Genomic DNA, 20,761 nt, shown 5'->3' on the forward strand with positions numbered 1-20,761 from the left:
TTCCTTGTATTCATTTCATAATCTTAGGAAGAAAGGAACTTTCTAAATGCATAAAAGCAAGTTATAAATGCAGGTGATCTGAGTACATAGATATGTGCTATCACACTGGATGCCAGAAATAAATCAGGTTACTGTGTAGGGCATTAGCATCTTTAGGATTCAGGAAGCCCTTGCAGAAAGTGATTTAATCAGAAGAGGGCATAGACCCCAGCTAAGAACATCCATCCAAAGTCACCAAGTTTGAGGAAGTCATCATGAGTTTCCACTCCAAGGAGAATGAACAGAAATTGTGCACTCTAGCTGGGCATAATTTTTAATTTCAGCACTTAGGGGGTAGAGGAGGCAGTTCTCTGAGTTCAAGGCCAGTTGGTCCACAGAGTAAGTTTGAGGACAGCCAGGGCTGCACAGGAAAACTCTATCTCAAAAAGTCAAAACAAGAAAACAAACAATAAAAGAAATTGTGCATTCTTACTTGGCAGGTCTGACAACACAGTAGAGTACGTTAAGTCCCTACCCTATACCCTGCCCTTAGCAGACTTTTCCTTTCTTTCTTTTTGGAGGAAGAGAAGCATAAAGGGGTGAGCCTAGAGCTAGAATGTGTAGTCTGAAGACAGGGAGATAAAGTAAGGGACAGAGCAGCAGGGCAACCCTGAGAAAGTCAAGAGAAAGAGCAGGGTCTACAGAGAAATCAGTGTTCTCTCCCACCTGGCTTCTTCACTGTCTTAAATAGGGCAAGCATCGCCCACGTCAGTCTTGGGATCCCTCGCTGTTCAACTCTAACCACTGAGAAGGCACTCCTGATATCAGCATCCTCCCATTTCCCTCTGCTCTTTGTCCCAGCAGTCACCAATGTCTGCTCTGCACTCCCCTTCTTGCCACACAGCAGGACACCTTGGCCACTGACATGTCCCCAGCACCTAAGCAGTTGCTTAATGTATAGTGATTATCAAATATTTGATGAATGAGTTTTCCATAGAGAAATCCAGAAGGTCGTACACTAGTATTTTAACATCTGCCTCCATCTGGGCATTGTGAATATGCAATAATGAATATGCTGCTTCTTATATAGCTATATTTTATAAAGCTTGTATGTGATTGGCTTCTCTCTCCTTCCCAGATAGGCGCATGCTGCTACGTGGAGTGCTCAGCTTTAACCCAGAAAGGGCTGAAGACTGTGTTTGACGAGGCCATCATAGCCATCTTGACTCCAAAGAGACACACAGTGAAAAAGAGGATAGGATCAAGATGTGTAAACTGTTGTTTGATTACGTGAGAAGCGTCTCTAGTGGCCAAGGAAAACTGTCCATGTCTCCCAGAAAGCATCTGAAATGCTACATCGATGTCCTGACCTCTTACAACGAAGCAGTTTAACTTGGGGGAGGGAACCTGTCCTCAGCATTCTACAGAGTCCATTGAGAATGTTTCATAAAGGTCTAAGCGGCAGCAAACAGCATCTGAAGCCACAATCTACTATAAATACTTTATTTCAACTAGAAGGTACAATCTCTCAGGGGTTTCATAGTTAAAAAGCTACAATCACATTATGTTGAAGTGACATTTAGAAAAACAACAGTGCTGTAAACGGACTGCTCGGCTTTGACCAGATTCACCTCTGCACAGCCCTTATGGAATCTGCACAAAGAAATTACTTCTCTCCTTTCTCCTCTTAATTGTTCTTGTATGTAAGTTGCTTTCTATTCCAGTATATCCAGAGTGGCGAGATAACCAGGCCAGCCACATAGCCAAAGGTCGCTCCGAGTGTACAGGAGATGGGCCACACCTGAGGAAAGAATTGAGATCTAAACCAACCGATGCTTTATTATACTTGAGCACAAATGAAGTGTACCGCAAACATTTCTATAGTGAGCTTAAAGTGCTTTTTTAAAGAATGCCAAGTTAATAGATCATAACTGCATTGATCATGAACACTAAAAGTGTACACATTTTAGTTAATGTGCATTAAACAGTAACAGGGCCTCTGGCAATTGTAGATCTAGTTTGCTGTTATCCAAACTGCATGAAATACATGCGAAAGTAACATTTAAAAACTGGGTCATGGTTTGCCATAATCCTGAACTCAGCTCAGGTTAGCTCTCTGAATTAGTTGGCCATTTTTCTAATTCCCACATTGGCTGTGTACATCAAATGAAGTAAGTGTATGGGCTGACCAAACCTTAGAAACTTTCAGTCATGTCAGAGGGAAGACCTGGAATCTAAGCATGTTATGTGGAGTTTGTGGGTATCTGCTTCCATAGTAAAACTGATGTCCACTTGGAGCTGTGGATAGTGTATCCACAGCAGAAGGTACAAACCACAGCCATGCTACATTTCACTAAACCGGAAATAATAGTAATTTTTTTAATGCCATAGACAGGGTATGTGTGAAAAATCTTGGAAACACACTTTCATGTTCCTTTGTAAAGCTTACTTGGTGTACTGCAGCCATTTCTAACCCTTCTCTGGGGAATAGGCCATCAAAGTGTACTGGAGGCAAACTATCTTAATAACTGGCTGGTACCTCATTTGGCTTTCTTCTTCCGTCTGCTATGGATCTGCCTTATTCTAAATGCCATGCAACAGACAGTAGTGTAGGCAAAGCTTCCATGTGAACCACCTCATGCAGTTTAGGGAAGCATAATCTAATCCACATGTTGTTACCAGCCTTCCTTAGGTTCAAATTTGCTGTTGCTTAAACTACGACTTCTCTGTCTTTAGCAAGCTTCTGTTATCTTCCATGGTTTGTGCTTAAGCTTTGTCTATTGCACAGATTGGGTAATGGAACACTAAACATTTATACTTGAAAATGACAGCCTTAAATGTTCATACCAGTCACAAATCTAGATGTACTGTCCTGCATGTGAGCTTTGTAGGAGTTTTTAAAAATATAAGCACCACACTCCCCACTTGGCAGTGGACAGTCTCCTGAACAAGAGCTCTCTTGGAAGTGGACGTAGTATGTCTTCAGGCAGTGGTGGTTCACATTAAGTATATCATGGCCTTATGTATGCTCAAATGGGACTTCTGTAATTTTCCCATTTAGTTTTGGTTTGTTTTTAGATAGAATTGAAAGAAATTGTATAGTCGGTTAACATATTAGCTAAATTGTTAAACCTATGATATGAAGGAATCAAGACAGTAAAGTATTATTCATTTCCAAGTTGCCTTTGGAGATCTGATGGTTTGTTTTTTTCTTCAAATCTACATCTGTGAAACCCTTGACACTTGGTGTGTTGGCAATGAGTTAAAAATCAAAGCCTTTCCTGCTCCAAGAGAGATGGATTAAGAATCTGAACATGCACTAGTGTCACCTCATGTGTGACCATGGTGACACTTCATGTCCTAGGCACAGTTGGACTTCACCCTCTCCAGATGGTAAGAATCATGTACATAGACTATTTGAACTCTGAGCAGAAGATTGTATCATCTGAACCTGAGGTGCCTTAGGTACTCTACCTTGATGGGGTTTGGAGTTTCCCATTGCTTGTTAAGAGCTCTTTATGTTTGTTACTTAGTATTTCTTTTTGCAAAATCTTCTCTGCCACTTTAACCAGAAAACCAAAGATTTGTTTTCTATTCATGAGCAGATTATAGAGAAACTGCCTTATTTTTAGACACATATCTTCATTAATGGCTTAGGTTGCAGCAGAAATTCAGACTAATCTCTGGAATAACTCTTTCAAACTAGTGAAATATCTGGGAAAGAAAATACTTTTCAAAAATATTTTATTAACATGAACTGTGTTAGTGAGCACACTGCTCCAAATAAGGTCATGTGTGAAAGAACATACAAGAAATTATAATTGGTTAGTGTTTGCTTAGAAAATTTGTTCTAAAGCCCTTTCAATTGTTTAGGGGAATCTTGGAATCTAAGAGCATTTACTTTGCTAATGTATGCCCTTACTCTGTCCTTGCCCATGATGAATTATCATATTTCCAACACGTAGAGCTTGAGTTCATGCTGTTTGTTATGAATTATCTTAGTTACTTTAGACACTGCTTCCGTTTGATTTTTAATTACTGGTTTTAAATACCAAATTAAATGCTGGTTTGTTGGTTGTTGTTTTTAAATGGTTGTTACTTCAACAGCATCCTCTCCTGATGTATGGGGTCATAATAAAATGAGATGTGTAGTTTACTGTTTTATGGAAAGCACTGAACGTCTTACCTCAGGAGTTTTTATTTAATCCCTTTCCTCGGCGGTGTGATTGCTCACCCCTGGCAACAGGTGAGCTCTTGTACCTCTTAAAAAGCTGTCAGTCAGGGTGTGGGGAAAATAACAGTTCTTATGGGTCCTAGCCACATTCTGATTTGGGGTACCAAGTCTGTCTTAATCACTCTGACTTCAGTGTGGCTCACTGTTCTCTCACACACACACACATCCTGCAGACACTTGCCATGCTTCACCTCCAAAGAATGAAGAAGAGAGCAATGTTGTTTTCAATGCTTCCTCCTACCAGGAGGTAAGGCTTGGGCCACTTAGCAATTCACTGTTATATAAACTCAGAAATCCCTGTTATCAGCAAAGTAACATTTTACAACTTTTCAAATGATTCACTAGTGATGTCCCAGGCTTGGTGTGTACAAGGGTGCCGCTGGGTCTCCTGCAGTACAAACACAAGTCCTTAACTGCTGACAGTCCTTCCTTTCAACTGGCTTTCTTAGGGTTGCTGTAATATGTTTAAACCACACCACAGCCCAGAATTCATCCTGGCTTATCCAGTCGGCCTAGTGTGGTTATATTTTAATAATTACATCTTAAGTTTCCACTCAAAAATTCCCTTGTCTTACAGGCACTATTTTTAATTTTCTTTATGTCACAATATTAAGAAAAAAATTTGTGTACCTATTAGCTAGTTTAGCTGCAGAGATATAACTATTTCTCTCAATTATGATAATCTGAATAGCTACATATTATTGTTTTATGTAAGAAAACAGAAAACTGAAAAAAAGACATTCATATTAAGAAACAAAGAAATTAATATTCACAGGGTATGACATCAAAGTGACAATCATTTTATCTAGTTTCTTTAGCTTCAAATGTTTCTTAAAAAAATGACTCAATGAAAGAAGTATCTCGTGTTACATGGCAATACAATAATGCAATTCGAGTAGATAAAATTAGTAAGGGCACCAAAGGGAAAACCCATTTTAAAAGGCAAGTGGCCATATCAAGTGAAAAGCCAGCATCCCTGTTATGCATAATGCATGCACCTCTCATGCCTGAAATCCAGGCTGAGGAAGAGAAGGATGGGCAATCTGAAGCCAGTCATGTTTTAGGGTTACTGTGCTGTAATGAATCCAAAAGCAACTTGAGGAAGAAAGAAATGGTTTTTTGACTTACACTTGCACATCACCGTCATCTAAGACAGTCAGGACAGGAACTCAAACAGGGCAGGAACCTGGAAGCAGGAGCTGATGCAGAGGCCATGAAGGGGTGCTGCTTACTAGCTTGCTTCCCATGGCTGGCTCAGCCTGCTTGCTTATAGAATTAGGGACCACCAGCTCAAAGGGCTGGGCCCTCCCACGTTGATTATTCATTGAGAAAATGTCCTCCAGGCCTGTCTATAGGGTGGTCTAATGAAAGCATTTTCTCAGTTGAGGTGCTCTCCTCACAGATCAAATCAGCACAGCTGCAAAGCAAGACCCACCCTGCCGCATTCCTGTGACCCTGTACTTCAGAGGCAGGCAGGATAACCAGCAAGGAGGATCACCATGAGTCTAAGGTCAGCCTGGGCTACCGGGCAAGATATTATTTCAAAAACCAAGACACTAAAAACCTATAGTAAGATTTCCTTTTTTAGAGGAATAGAGTATCTTCAAACCAAAAAGAACTTTTAGACGTATAAACTATGAATGTATGTTTTCTCCCTGTCAAATAAAAATTATTTGAAAGGTAAAATATGGTCTAGAACAGACGGATCACAGTTAAGAGCACTGGCTGTGCTTCCAGAGAACATGAGTAAGATTCCCAGGGCACATGGTAGCTGACAACTGTCTGTAATTTCAGTCCTGATCCTGCACCCCTTTTTGTCCTCTGTGGACATGCTACATGCATGTTATATATACATAGACATACATGCAAACAAAACATGTAAAATAAGGACTTTAACCAAAAGAGAATTTTTTAAATGCAACAATATAAAAGTGTATGCCCACTTGGCTTTAGGAGAATCTCTTTTGTGTCAGGAAAGGAAGCATTCAGCACACTTATACAGGGTTTCACAGTTCTCCACTGCGCTTTAACTAATGTAGAACAGTGAGGAAGAATGCTCATCTTGGTATCAGACAGACCGGAGCTGAGTCTTGGCTTTGTGTCTTTGGCAAGCCTCTAGCCACTCTGAGCTTAGTTTGTTACAAACCCTGTTACCTACAGCCATTCACACACATGTAATAATAGATAGAAATGTAAAAAAAAAAAAAAAAAAATCTATGATTCCTTTTCTCCCACTTTACCAGAACAGAAAAATCAATATTTATGGAACATTCATTTTTAAAAGTCACAGATGCCACAAATTCTTACATAATTTGAAACTAAAAGTGATAGGATTATAACTGAATTTGTTACTGCAGATGCCAGAGTAGAGGGTAAAACAGATCACAGGTCTGACTCATTCTGAATGAAGACTTGTGATTTTAGGTTAACGGATATTTCCCTTACCAAAGGGATTATAGTGAATTAAACTAAAATGTTAATGTACCATTTATAATGTTCCAAGACTAGAAAAAACTAATATTTAACAGAAGATGTTTTGGATTAAAGATGTGCTAATTCTGCTGACAGGACTGTGGCAGCACTTTCCTGGCCAGGCTAACTTAGGTGTGTGCATGCATGTGTTCAGAAGTACTTTTGACAGGGGTCCTGACCAGGAATTCACCGCTCCACAAGTAATAGGTTCCTAACTGTGTTCTTTGGAGGAGAGAGGTCAGAGTAAATTACAATTAGCAAACTAGAGCTAGAAGAACAGATGTTTGTCACTTGTGTGTATTCCCACCCAGACTGCAGCATTCACACTAGGAGTACCTAGCAAAGCACCCAAGACCAACCAAAAGGAAATGTAAGTGATCACCTGAAGGCAGCAACTTTGTCAGATGGGTTCTTTATGCAGCTGAAACTTTGCTCAGCACAATGAACAAACCACTGAGAAGTAGCCTGGACTCACCTTCCTCTGTATCTGAAAAGAGAGTATCTCTTCTGCAGATCACCCGTTTCTCTTATTTACTCTGATGCCACCCACATCTGGAGGCTCACACACACAGCTGCAACTCCAGCTAAGCAACTCAATTCCACTTTTGTACTCCATGGGCACAGATACCCACAAACAAACAAACAAACAAGGACGTCTTAGTAACAAGTAGAATAAGTCAGGAAATGACAGAACATGACACCTGTCATCTTCCTCTGGCCACATGATACATACATGTGTGTACACATAGAGAAGAAAAGGCATGTGTTTTTCAGACAAAGATGCTATAAGTTAGCTTTAACTGTGTTCTTACAAATATATGAAGATTTTGCTCTAAAAATACAGACATCACCAGAGTGATCATGGCATTTAGAAGAAACAATGTGGGAAAGGAAAGCAATTTAATACTTAAACTATTCTAAGGAGAACAAAAGCTCCGCTTTAGATAAACAAACACAGTGTTTCAGTCTCCTGCTGAGGAGAGAATCAGTGTAGGCAGGGCTCTTGTTTGAATCCCAAATCTTCCTCTTGCCCATTAAATGACAGGGAGCAAGTTGTGTCTCCTCCCACACCGAGCGGTGGTGGGTAGTAACAGGAAGATCTAGCTTGCTCTACAGTCGTCCTGATTACATTACTTCTGCCGTGGTACCAGACGCACAATGATACTGTTTCTGTTATTATCTGAAATGTCAGACAGAACTGAACATGATATGAAATTCACATAACTAATAAAATAGGAAAGGAGCAGCGGAAGGAACTCACAGGTGCTCGCAGACAGATGAGAACTCAGTGTGAACAATGATGCTGAATGTGCACGTGTTCAAAGTAGTGTCAGTGGACTGCTTCTTCACAGATCACAGCAGCATAGTAGGTGGCCTCCTACCCTGCTTTCTGTGACCAACCTCTGCTGCCTTCTGTACAGAGAGATCTTCCTTCAGGTACACAGACCTCTCACCATCTATCACCAGCTACTAAAGTCACTGAGCACTCAGATAAGTTGAAAATAAGTTTTCACTGACATTAGCTCTCAGTGAGTCTTCTCTGTCACTGATGTGAAGAATCCATCTGAAAACTATACACAGACTTGAGATTTGTCATTATGGAATGCAGTTGAGACCTGGCCACAGGAACATCACACAAGATCAAATCTGAGTTCAGTAGAGAAAATGGCGTTAAAATACGAGACAGGTTTTGGTCCTATGTGTTCATGCATGTGTATTTAAAAAAAGAAACAGATATCCTGGTTTCTCTAAAATATAACAGACATCACCTAGAGGCTTGCTTAAGCATGATTTAAAAATCTCAGATGTGCATCGGGCTGCAGGGAACAAATAACTAAAAGCTCTTTTCCACAGTGTCCTGCGTAGACTGAAGAGTTTACAGTACTGTCTTCTCTCCACACTCAGGAAGTGCCCATCCCCTTAGCTGGTTTGCTACCTTTCTGGCAGACTTTGTCAATATTATTAACCACAGTGAGGTCTTGTTCCTTTTGTTTGAAACACTGGAAAATAATAGTAGCTCTACAAACCCTTGTTTGCTGAAAGTGAAGTGAAGCCATCTCACTTATTAGAAAACAACCAAAAAGTGATTGGTAAGAAACTGAAAAAAAATCTGAGAAATGTCAATTTTATTTTCCCCCATCAGTACATATTAGACTTTAAAAGGATCATAGTGAATAAGCCAGCCATTGACTTAATATAACCCCCCCAACCCAGTAAAATTAAACAGCCAATGTATTCCATCTAAATAAAATCTTTTAAATATTTTAGCCACCTGTAATAATTTCAAATTAGCATACTAGAAAATCTTTTTTAAAAGTCTACAATTCAGGAGCGTATGGCTCAGCGGGTAAAACTCTTATCACAGAAGTGTGCTAAAATGAGGTCTGATCCCCAGAACTCACATAAAGCTACACACTCCAGCATGCACACACCCACAGACAGGCACACACACAAAATAAATTTAAATGTGGCAAGGCTTTCTTAAAAAATTACTTTGCTATATGCTTTTTAATATATTCCAAGGTAGTATTTAATGTGGCCATCAATCTACTTAAAAATATATGGCCTAAAATCAGAAGTGTAATAACTAAAAAACAAAGGTGAAGGAAAAAGTACCCTATGGATTGGCAAAGTGAACTCTTATGAGGTTAGGAGTGGGAACTAGGATGTGACTGCTCTGCAGGATGAGGTCCTGGCTTTGGATCACCAGCACCCACGTGAAGAGCCATGGTGACAGCACATGTGTAATCTCAGTGCAAGAAGGTGAAGACAGGAGGACCCCAGACAGCCCAGCTACTCCATGATCTCCAGGCTCAGTGAGAGACTGTCTCAAAAAAATGAAGTAAGTCACAGAAGACACTGGATGTCAACCTCTGACCTACACACAATAAATGCATAAGCACACACATCTGCACACAGTTTTAAGAAGAAACATTCACCTATGCATACAGACAAAACAGCTGGATGGTAGATCTCAGCCAACATGGATGCCTATGGCACTGGGCCAGGCCCAGTGGGCAGCCGCCTAGACTGCTCTGCCTTCCCTCCATTTGTAAACAATGATGTTGTTTTGAAACAACATCACACACTAGCTTTCCAACTGCTGGGCCAACACACACTTGTTAGTCTTTGAAACCAACCTGCCACGGTCTTTCCCAATCCAGTGGAATAGGAAATGCTCCAAGCCATGCTCCTATGAAACTAGCAACTGTTGTGATCTGAAGACTGTTCTCCCAAACAGATGTAACTCTGCAAGACACAAATCACACGTCATTGGCAGATTAGGTCGTTAACAGCTAAAGTCAGACAAGCACTTGAACAAATTGATGCTACAAATATATTTTTCATCCATTTAACGTAATCAACTCAAAATGACATAGAACTGTGAAGATACAGATGTCTTTCCATTGGAAAGGTACCTCTTGTGCACTATGAGAGGCAAACAACACAAAGGAGCGGGGCAGCAGCAAACATGTCCTCTCATCAAGCTCCTGAGTCCTTTCCCCGTAGGTAACTGCCATTTCATGGTATATACTCTCCAGAAAGAGTCTACGCACGCTCAGATATGCACACAATTTTATCTTACACAGAACTGCATAAATGAAATGTATGTACGTATTTTCCCAATTAAGACTTAAATACATCATGCTGTAAGCCTGATGTAGCTTTGTTTTCTGTCTTCTTCCTGCTAAGTTTCATTCACCCAACCTGACTTCATCTGTTTGACAAATTAGGGCCAGAGAACAAGAACCTCACACGCTCTCCTGGTAGTGGACATGGTAGCACACACCTATAAACCCAGCACCCAGAGAAGGATGGTGCTAAAGCAGTGACTTCTAAGTCAGCAGGGACTATTGTAGCTGGTCTTTGCTACTTTGTGGGTCCTTCTTTTCCCCACACTTTATCCTCCCCAACCCTGCTTCACCCCCTAACACTAGGTAGGAGAGAAACAAGGGGAGGGGAGAGGAATTAGGAGAATCCCTGAATCTAATTTCTTTCCTTTTATTTCTTCTCTAACCATGACTACTAACAAACTGCAACCAAATACCCTGAATGACCATCAACCACTCATCCCACCTCTTGGGGTTCTAGCATTTATGTACCCCCTGAAAAGTTCCCAGCAAAAGGACAATTATTAGATGCCTTTTCATTAGAAATTCTCCAATTACAGCACCCGAAATACACAGTGAATTACTGACATCCAAGTGAAAGTCAGGCCCCACCAGTACTGTCCACTGACATCCCACATCCGAGAGATTCTTATTTCTTTTAAAACTCTGGGCTTGGAGGAAGTGGTGGACAGTCACTACCTATCCATGTTTGTATTGTTTTTTTGGACCTTACTGCTCTGCATTTAAGGCAATATCTGCAAACGCTAGCCAGTTTCAACCAGCACCCAGCAGGAATAGGAAGAGCTGTTCCTGGACTGAAGAGGAAATAAACTGACTTACAGACAGATACTGGCACTGCCCAGAGAATGTAGATTTTCAAAGGTAAGTTTTGACTAGGCTTGTGGGGACAAATGACATTAACACACAGCTCATCCAGGATGCAGCACAGCAATAATGTGCCCAGAGATGGAAGTGTGGACGAGGCGCAGCATTGGGAAGACATGTCTGAATACAGACGAGGAAGGTCATCACTGAAGGAACGGAGGTGTAAGACCGTAAGCTGGGAAACACACCACAGGTGAGAGGCCATGTCCAAGGTGGGAAGAGGCTGAAAAGAAAGGTTGTAAACTAACTCAGGCTGCCTGTGATTCCAGCACTCAGTGAGTCAGGAGCAATACTGCAAGTTCAAGCCTAGCTTGGACCACATAGCAAGCTCTAGTCCAATCTGGGATACGGGGGGGGGGGGGGGGGGGGAGTAAAATAACAGCTTTACGGAGTATAGAAAACAACAACAACAACAACAAAAAAAATTCCCAGGAAATCCTGTTTGAGCCATGTAACTTACTTATCTGAAGGTTAAAATACAGTGTTGTTAGGACAGTCAGCGTTACCAGATCATCACCAGCCATTGGAATGTTTTAATCACTATAAAAAGAAAGTACTCACCTATCAGCTATAAGTCTCCATTTCTCTTTCCCATAGTTATTTTATGTCTATGGATTTGCCTGCTCTAAGTATTTCCTGTAAGTGGGCTCATGATGTGACATGAATTCCCTTACTGATTTCTTTCCCTTAGAATACTCTTTCCAAGTTTCATTTATGGTGTGGCATGTGCCAACACTTCAGACACATCAGTGGGTCCCAAGGCCTTGTATAGATAGATACTGCAGATTTATTCCTCCATGCAAAGGTTGATGAGTATCTGAGCTGTTACTGCCCTTCAGTGTTAGATACAATGCTACTAGGAACATTAGTGTATAAATGTCTGTTGGGACATTTGTTCTCCTCTCTAGAGAGAAATAGCTGGATCATCTGATTAATCTGCTGTTTAATCATTTGCGGAACTGACAGTTTTCTAAAGCAGCCAAAACATTTGATTTTCCCACAAGTCGTGTGTGAAGGTTTCATTTTTCTGCATCTTCTGGAGTCTCTGTGGATTAGTCATTCTAGCCAGTGTAAAATGAAGTCTAGACTTATGGTTATGACTGTGTTAAAGTCACGCTGTAGAAAGCACTGAAGGATTTAAATCAAGCTAACAATGTGGTCAGAGCCACTGGTGGCAAAAAACAACCCCTTCACTTTCCTCATTATTCTTGCACATGTGTAACTGACTTCCGCTTATCAAAACAGAGTGCAAATATCCCAGAGGATGATTTCAGTTTTGATTGTTTGGCATATTCATGAGTGTTTGTGATCCTACATACAATAAACGTCAAAAAAAAAAAAAAAAGAAAGAAAGAAAAACAAGACCTATAAAACTATAAAAATTCTGTAGCCTGTATTTTAAGTAAATATATTTATCAAAAATAACTTATATAGTCTCCTCCTCTGATTTCTACACCCTATAGAGATGCTTCCAATATATATGTATGTATTCCAACATGCATGTGTGTATACATTTCATGTATTATATTTCAGATTTCACTTCTTTCTGCATTTTATAATGGTTGGAGAAGACAGCTCCTTTGGGAAGCTTGTGGATAATAGGAGCCCCTGAAGAAGCTCAACCACTCCAGCATTAGGGTTGGTTAAAACAGCTGAGGCTATTAGGGGTGTAATTCTATTTTCTCCTTTCCTCTTCTTCCACGGTTCAATTTGAGTTACGTTTACAGCATCTTCTCCACATCATTAATTCATTCTAGTATTTTCTTGACATAATGAGCCACTTTCATACAAAACCTGAGTAACTCTTCCAGTCAGGAGATCTATCTTTAAGTTTTCCTTGTTACAGGATCACGTTGAGTCTCCTTGTCTCTTCTCTGTAACTATCATGTTTCTAAGCACTTTATGCGTCCCAACTCCTTTTGTATCCCTTATTCACTCTGATTAGTTCAAACCTTTCCTTCATGCTAAAATTTGACTTTCTGACTTTATACTTCTTGATATTTCTTTTGTTGTTTTGTTTTTGAGGCAGGGTCTTTCTACCTAGCCCCGTCTGTTCTGGAACTATGTAGACAAGGCTGGCCTTGAACTCAGATATCTGCCTGCCTCTGTCTCCCGAGTACTGGGATTAAATGTGTACAACACTCAGCTACTTCTAATGTATGTTTTATATATATGGCTTAGGTTCTGAATTTATGGCATCGATTCTGCAATCTGGTCTTCTTCATTTTTGGCTGATTTTCTCATCTTTGCTCTTTTTATTAAATAAGTGTGGATGATAATATGTTTTATGGTAAACTGTGAGATTTGCTTGGTTTGGTCTAGGGATGTTTTCTCCAGATCACGTTACTACTCATCTGCCTGTACATGTGTCTCTCCCTCCTCTGCATCCCATCTTCTCCACTTCTGCTTTTCTTGCTAATCCTTGCCACGGGGGCAAGCCGTCTTGGCTACTGTTTGCTCAGATGTAACGAATGAACTCACTTTGGTGCTGTCTTCCATCTTGACATCTCTATTTTCCTGTTATGAATCTGTATTTTCAACCATGGATGTTATTTTATGCCTTTAAAATTATTTTATCATAAGTCAGAAGGAAAGAATGGAGAACAAGGCAGACTCTCTATGTGACTCAAGAGTAAAACTGAAATGTAGTAAATGGTGGATCTGTGAGTCAAACTTTAAAAAAATCCTGGCCAGGGTTTATGCATCCTTTCAGAAGCCAGATGAAGCTATTATGGTGCCGTCTGTGCCCTTGGCAGAGGCCCAGTATAAAGCAGCCATGTAGATTCATAAAAAGCAAGGAGACCTGACAATGAGTCAGGGAACAGCTGTTGTGTTGGTAAGAAAAATCTAGTAGCTGCATACACATTCTTTGTATCAGAATCTTAGTTTGACAGTGTCAATCAGCTGCCTTTGATCCCTGAGTTCTATTCCAGGAATTTATTTCACAGAAACTCTTACCTACGTTTTGCTGAAACAAAGATGTACCTCACATTACTTACAATTGTTACAAACAAACAAAAGCCCCTTGATCAAGTTTGCTGAAAGATGACATCACCTTACAACTGGGAAACTGTGATAATATCAACAGTAAATTAATCACAGAATATTAATGATACAATGATTAGACTAACTTGATCACAGTGACCTAGTCTCCTTCTCTGTGCTCTGGGCATAAGGAAAGAAAGCTACTGTCTTCTCTCATCTCTAACAAGGACAAGGACTAGAAGGTACACCCTTCGAGGAACACTCATGTCCTATCTGTATCCAGAAGCACCCACTGCCTAGACCACAGCATAACCATGTTCCTTCAAGGTCAGGACAACACAGCCTGAGCTTTCCTTGCCCTTGAAGATAGGATAATTGTGTTGTGCAAATGTGCTACACAAAAGTGGTGCCTCATACACATGTGCACATACAACAATGCTCACTCATCACTGGAATAAATAAACTATAAGGCAGTGGCAATAACAACTGCTTTTGTTTCAATTGCACATTATATGAAGAAACAGAGTTACGGTACATACACTGTGATTACTGCCCCTTATAGTATTAACGGGCTATCTCACCTTTTAGGTTTAATTCTTTGAGGTTTTAACATGAACTATACTTAAATTTATATACTTCTACAAAATCTATACATTTTACTTAGAGTAGAAAGTGCACACACATACGCATTCTTCCGTAACAAAGAGCTGGGGAAAACCTGAAATGAGGAAATTCCTGCTAACTCACTCTGGTTGTTCTCGTTTCCTAGGTGTCCATAACGAACTGCCTGAAGTGTGATTAGTGCCAACACTGTCCTAGTTATAGAAGATTTGCACATAAACCACAGGGCTGAGGACAGACTGGATGGCCTATCATTCTATGAATAAACCTTCCAGGTAACTAAAGAATGTCATAGACAGGACAAAGGCCTACGTATCCATCCATACTATTTGACTTCACTGAAATGCCTTATGTCAAATGTCAACTGTAACGTGCTCCTCTGAGTGCCTTCTGTATGTCAGCCACTTGAACAGTAAGCACGTGTGGTTTAGAGGGGTTCTCATCAGAACATGTTTAAAGATTTGGAAGGAAGTAGGGGTGCAACTCCTCCTGGCAGCTAAGAACATTTTACACAGTTAAATCTAGGCTTTCCCCAATGAATGAATATTAAATTCATTGCCTTTTTGCTACTAATTTTTGACCATATTCAGACTAAACGTGTAGTAGAATTTATTTTATGTGCCTGGTCCTTTAAATGACCCTATGCCCCTCCATTTGTAGCCTCTCGGAATTCTGGGAACAGGAGAGGCTATAAAAAGCCAGCAGGGAGTGAGACTGGAAGCAGGAATCAGGGGTAGAAGAAAGGTGGTTCCAAGAGACAGAAGAGTAGGGTCAGAGCAGAGTGAGAAGACAGTTGGTGACAGTTGAGACAGGAGAAGCTGAGCTGAGCCAGAGAAGACATTGCTAGGAGATAGAGATGATTCCACAAATCAAGTATTGAATATAAAGAAAAAAAATAAAAGCTACATAGGTACCTATTTTTATATAGGTAAATTTTCAGCCATTTACTCCCCTTTCATTCTTAATATCTGTGGTGGTTTTCTCAATATAAAATCTGTATCAATATAACGAAGACAAAACCAGACCTGGCTGTTTCACCTATAGAATAGGCATTATTACTAAGACTTTTCACCTTGACAAGGCCGCTGACCATCCTATCCAGGAACGTTTTTAGCTCAAGTGACCAAACTCAGACACTTAAAAAACAGCATAAAGGGACTAACAAACCAAAGAGCAGACTTCAATACAAAACGTATGTCTATGATAGATGACTGCTACACACTCCTTTCTAAGAAAGTCCACAGGCAGGAGAGATGGCTCAGCGGTTAAGAGCGCTGGCTGCTCTTCCAGAGGTCCTGAGTTCAATTCCCAGCAACCACATGGTGGCTCACGAACATCTATATAAAGGGATCTGATGCCCTCTTCTGGCATGCAGGTGTACATGCAGACAGAGCAGCACACACACACACACACACACACACACACACACACACACACACACACTCCACAGATGAAAGAAGCACACTTTGTGGTAATTAACAAGGCAACAAACAGGATGAAGCTCACAAATGGAGCTCACCAATATCACACACACCAAGAAGAAGAGAACGAACTACTTTGGTTCCTTTACAGAACATTCTCTCGGAGTTGGTTTCATCTGCTTTTCTGGAATAACTTTAAGGATAAGTGTTAAGCTAATGAATTAAGTGTCTATATCTCAAAAGCAACAGAATTGATCCTTTTCTCTCAGGATACAATTCTCCATCTTCAAGCTCAAAAGTTTAGTCTTCGGTCTGCACATAATTACCATCTGCTCAGCACTGAATGCACATGAATGCAAATAGAAGCACTAAACCCGGGGGGCAGGAGAAGGCTTGGTGGCTAAGAACACCTGATGTTCTTCCAGAGGACACAGGTTTGACCCCCAGCACCTACATGCCAACTCACAGCTGTCTGCAACTCCAGTCCCAGGGGACCCGACTACCTCTTCTGGCCTCTAGGCACCAGGACATATATGAAAGCAAAACACTCATATACATAAATTTGAATAAATAAGAGTAAATCAAACCATAGTCACTTCAGTTAAAATGGTACAGACTGTTCACACTGATTGAGGCTGGTAGGCCTGCTCACCCTCAACAACTCAGGTTCATCTCCCTGCTTGTCACTACACTAACAAGTGTGCAGCCACTTGTGACCTGGTCCATGTGCACATCACACTGAACTAACTGGCAAAACCTTAACTCTTCTCTGAGTTATCTATGTACTGCACTTGCTGGTCTGTTCCAAACCACACACAAGACACTGCTAAGACAGACATCCCAGCTTGGAATATGATACACAGATGCTGCCGAGATTAGTTAACCCACTTGACAGGGACTTGCTATTTGATATTCTTGTCTTCCTCACTCTGGCAAAACCCCTGAAGAGCGCATATGCAACATATTCATTTTAGTTTGATCAGACTGCATATGAGAATTCATGGAGCCAAGCAGCTCGTCTGGGATAACCACTATGTAATGAAGGGCACAATTCTACTTTCTGACCTTGGACTATTGGCATCTTATTGCTGAACCCCAGTTCCAGCTCCACTGCTTACTGACTATGGCACTAGAGCAAAGGACTCATCCTGCAAGACGTTCAGCATCTTCATAAAGAATGTGGTAAAATGCCTCTGAAGGATAACAAAGTTCATGAGATGCTTTAAAAGTTGTTAAAACCTGTCTCTTACTTGGTTTTACTTCATTATGATTCCATGTCATCCCATAGGCTGGTAAACGGCATGGTTTGAATTACAAACTGACTTTTTTAGCCAGTCCTCTAGCAGCTTACCAATTACCTTCAACTAATTGCATGTTGGAAACTGTGGAAGGGTAGCTCTTACAGTCCAGTGATTTTTGATGGCATCTAAGAAACCTAGCAGCCTCTATTATGGCTCTAACTTTCAATAACCAAGAACCAATTCAATATCTATAACTCAATATCAATAACTTATAGTTCTCATTATGTGTATGGCTCACATTTCACAAGCTAAGAAGTTCAGTGAAATGTGTCTAGCATGTCTACTAGCTACTCAGAGATAACCAGAAGTTTATAAACTTCTGCCTTCTTCAGAGATCAACGTGACTATTTCTTCCACCTTCCAACTTTAAACACAAATGTTGCATCCTATACACAAGCTTTAACCTTAGTGAGTTTTTTGTTTAACCTAAGTAATGCTAAGAATATAGCTCAATTGGCAGGATACTTCCCTAACACTCATAGGAAGAAATCAATACATGCTACAAGTCCAATGAACCTTGGAAACACTATGCTAACGAAAAGAAATCAGTCACAAAGGATCACAAACTGCAGGACTCATTAATCTGAAACGCCAGTACTGACAGGTCTACGGAGGCAGGAACAAGATCCATGGTCACTTAGGGACAGAGACAGGACAGCAACGAGGACGTAAGAATGCACGCTATTTGAAGGACTGGAAATGTCCTAAACTGGACTCAGGTGATGGGTGTGTATATCTGTGACTGTACTAAAAGCCAGTATGTCCTACTTTTTTCAGTAGGTGACATTTATGGTATGTGAATCATATTTCAATATTGTTTTTAAAAAATGGTGTCTCCCATAAACTGGGAACATTGCTCAGCAGGTGTGCTGGTTAGTTTTTTTGTCAACTTGACCCAACCTTACATCATGTGAAGAAGGAACCTGCACTAAGAAAATGCCTCCATCAGACTGGCCTGTAAACAAGCCTCTGGAGCATTTTCTTGATCAATGATTGGTTTGGGAGGGCCTAGCCACTGTGAGTAGGGCCATCCCCGGGCAAGGGGGTAAATAAGAAAGCAAACTGAGCAAGCCAAGAGGAAGAAGCCAGTGAGCAGCATTCTTTCACGGTCCTGCTTGAGTTCCTGCCCTGACTTTCCTCAATGATAAATTGACTGGAAGATGTGAGCCAAATAAACTCTTTCCTCCCCAAGCTGCTTTTGGTCACAAGTGTTTTACTGCAGCAGAGACCCTGACTATCATAGCACGTAAGGACATTTGCTGCCAACCCTGCCACTCAAGAGCTTCTTCTCTGAGCCCAACTTCCACTGTTCTCTGACCCCCACACATAATGTGTGGCACAACAGCACCCACACATAATGGACACTTGTGCATTAACACACAGATAAATTAATGATCAATCAATCAATCTCTGTGTCCCAACTATGTTTACTTCCTGCATCATGGGCCCTACTCATCCACATCTGGTGTTAGTTTTTAAGACTTCCAACAACCATCTCTCACTGCTTCACAATAACTGACAAGGAACACATTTCAAGTCTTTTCCTGGAAAAAAACTATTTAATGTGATATTTATATGTTTTTGAAGCATTTCAGTGTAAAACTGGGCTACCATTTTATTACGTTCCTAGTTTCTCTTTTTGTGTCATTAGTGAATTCTCTGAGCAGGTATCTCTAACTCCATTCTTCCCTATCCATCCCTGTGGTCTTTGCTGACTGATTTTTGCAAAGTATAGTAGATTTTAGAACATATAGGTCAAGGGACAAAAGGGCCATGTATAAACCCAGATGACAATGTGTCCAGCAAATATGTGACTGAGACACGGAATCAAAGCTGACTGAGTCACCTGTCAGAATAAATCAGTATAGTTCCAGCCAGTTACTTATTTAACATTTTCAAATTAAATAAATGAATTCCATTGGAGATACCATGGTAACGATGAGGGGGTCCAGTTGTTATGCTTTTGTTCCTAGAAACTTTGATTAGCCAGTACTTCAAGAAAATAAATCAAATAAACACAGCAAGACCAAAGCTACACACAGATATAAAGCAACTACTATTCATTTCCAAAGAAAAAGGTAATTTACGGAGACAGGCTATGCAGAGTCCTGCACACTCCTTGTGCAGCTGAATTTCAATTACACAATCCCAACCTTACTTCCGTTTTTATGCTCCCTCAACTCCCTGTACAAAGTTACCTTTCCCTCTTTAGGTTTTATCAGGTCTTAGGTTTCTGACCCAGCCCAGCCCGTGAAGTCAGTCCCCTTCCAGCCCCCTCTCTGCTGCTTCCTCCCTAGTCCTCCAGCACTAGGTGTGGAATTTACACTTTTAGTTGCTTACTGCCGGCTCATGGCACTCTTAGCCTTTCAAGACAAGGTCCTGGGGTAATCTGAGCATTCTGGAATCCACAGAGAGAGCTACATAAGGGGAACACAGAGTAAATGCTCACAAATAGGGCAAACCCCTAAGAACTCAGCTGGTTTTCTTAGTTAAAAATTAACCATTTTTAGCATCATTCCAAGGGCTTTAAGGAAGCTGAACGTTAGTCTTAGCTATGCTGAAAATATATATGGCAGCTACAGAACTGAACTCTGGGAACATTTGCTCTTTCATACCTTACCCTGAAACAGACCAAAGAAGAACTTGTTAGTGTAAACATTCAGTTTATGAGCTTCATTTCCACACTATGAAATGCTAGAAACAATTCTACCTGTAGTACTTTATCTTGCTAATGAGGAGGGAGGAGCTGTGGCTATTGCTGTCTGGGGTTCTCTCCAGTTCCAGCCTCTGTTCTCCAGCCGCACTGTCCATCCTGACATCCCTGAGAGCCAGGCACTGCCTAGAAGCACTCACAGGATGAGGATATCGACACGGATAGTTCCTTATAATTACCAAGGTCACTAAAGTTTTAGTAAGCGTTAAACTTACCCATTTCTACTGAAGACTCTCAGCCATGCTTTGAGGTTTGGTCCTAACAAACACAGACAAGGCACTGTAGTAAAAGTAGACAAAACAACTGCAAACAAAAACGTTTCCAGCACCAACCTGGGAGGAAAGAATACTGTTAATGTTCAAAAGTATTATATATACTCAGCATCTTTCTGAGTCACTCACTACTGCAGTATCTCCCTTATACTTTGCTTCAAAAAACAACCCGAGCCCCACCAAATAAGGACTCAAATACTCTGGTTTTAATCATAGATTTCAAAACATTAAAAATTTGAATCTTCATACTAAGGACTTCTTGAAAAA

The 20,761-nt window shown here is 40.7% G+C and overlaps 2 protein-coding genes across 5 annotated transcripts in view; one reads left to right on the top strand and one right to left on the bottom strand.

Moving 5' to 3' along the window:
• Nucleotides 1-1,282, top strand: part of RHOQ (ras homolog family member Q) — a 31,890-nt gene extending 30,608 nt beyond the window's left edge. Inside the window, exon 5 of the mRNA XM_080914335.1 lies at nucleotides 1,118-1,282. Within this exon, the coding sequence (XP_080770461.1) occupies nucleotides 1,118-1,273 (156 nt within the window). The 3' untranslated portion in view covers nucleotides 1,274-1,282. The remainder of the gene's footprint in view (nucleotides 1-1,117) is intronic.
• The window catches only part of PIGF (phosphatidylinositol glycan anchor biosynthesis class F), a 37,485-nt gene that overhangs the window by 11,662 nt on the left and 5,062 nt on the right, over nucleotides 1-20,761 (bottom strand). For 2 of the 4 annotated variants that reach the window (XM_080914334.1, XM_080914332.1), the window contains exons 4-6: nucleotides 20,438-20,554; nucleotides 9,826-9,934; nucleotides 1,624-1,780 (exon numbers count right to left, since the gene is read on the bottom strand). In XM_080914334.1, the coding sequence (XP_080770460.1) occupies nucleotides 1,667-1,780; nucleotides 9,826-9,934; nucleotides 20,438-20,554 (340 nt within the window). In that variant the 3' untranslated portion in view covers nucleotides 1,624-1,666. Of the gene's footprint in view, nucleotides 1-1,623; nucleotides 1,781-7,067; nucleotides 7,173-9,825; nucleotides 9,935-20,437; nucleotides 20,555-20,761 lie in introns of those variants that run through there. The other 2 variants (XR_013974968.1, XM_080914333.1) reach the window with 2 other exon arrangements.

The sequence above is a fragment of the Micromys minutus genome (assembly GCF_963924665.1).
Source record: "Micromys minutus genome assembly, chromosome: 3".
Classification (NCBI taxonomy): Eukaryota; Metazoa; Chordata; class Mammalia; order Rodentia; family Muridae; genus Micromys; species Micromys minutus.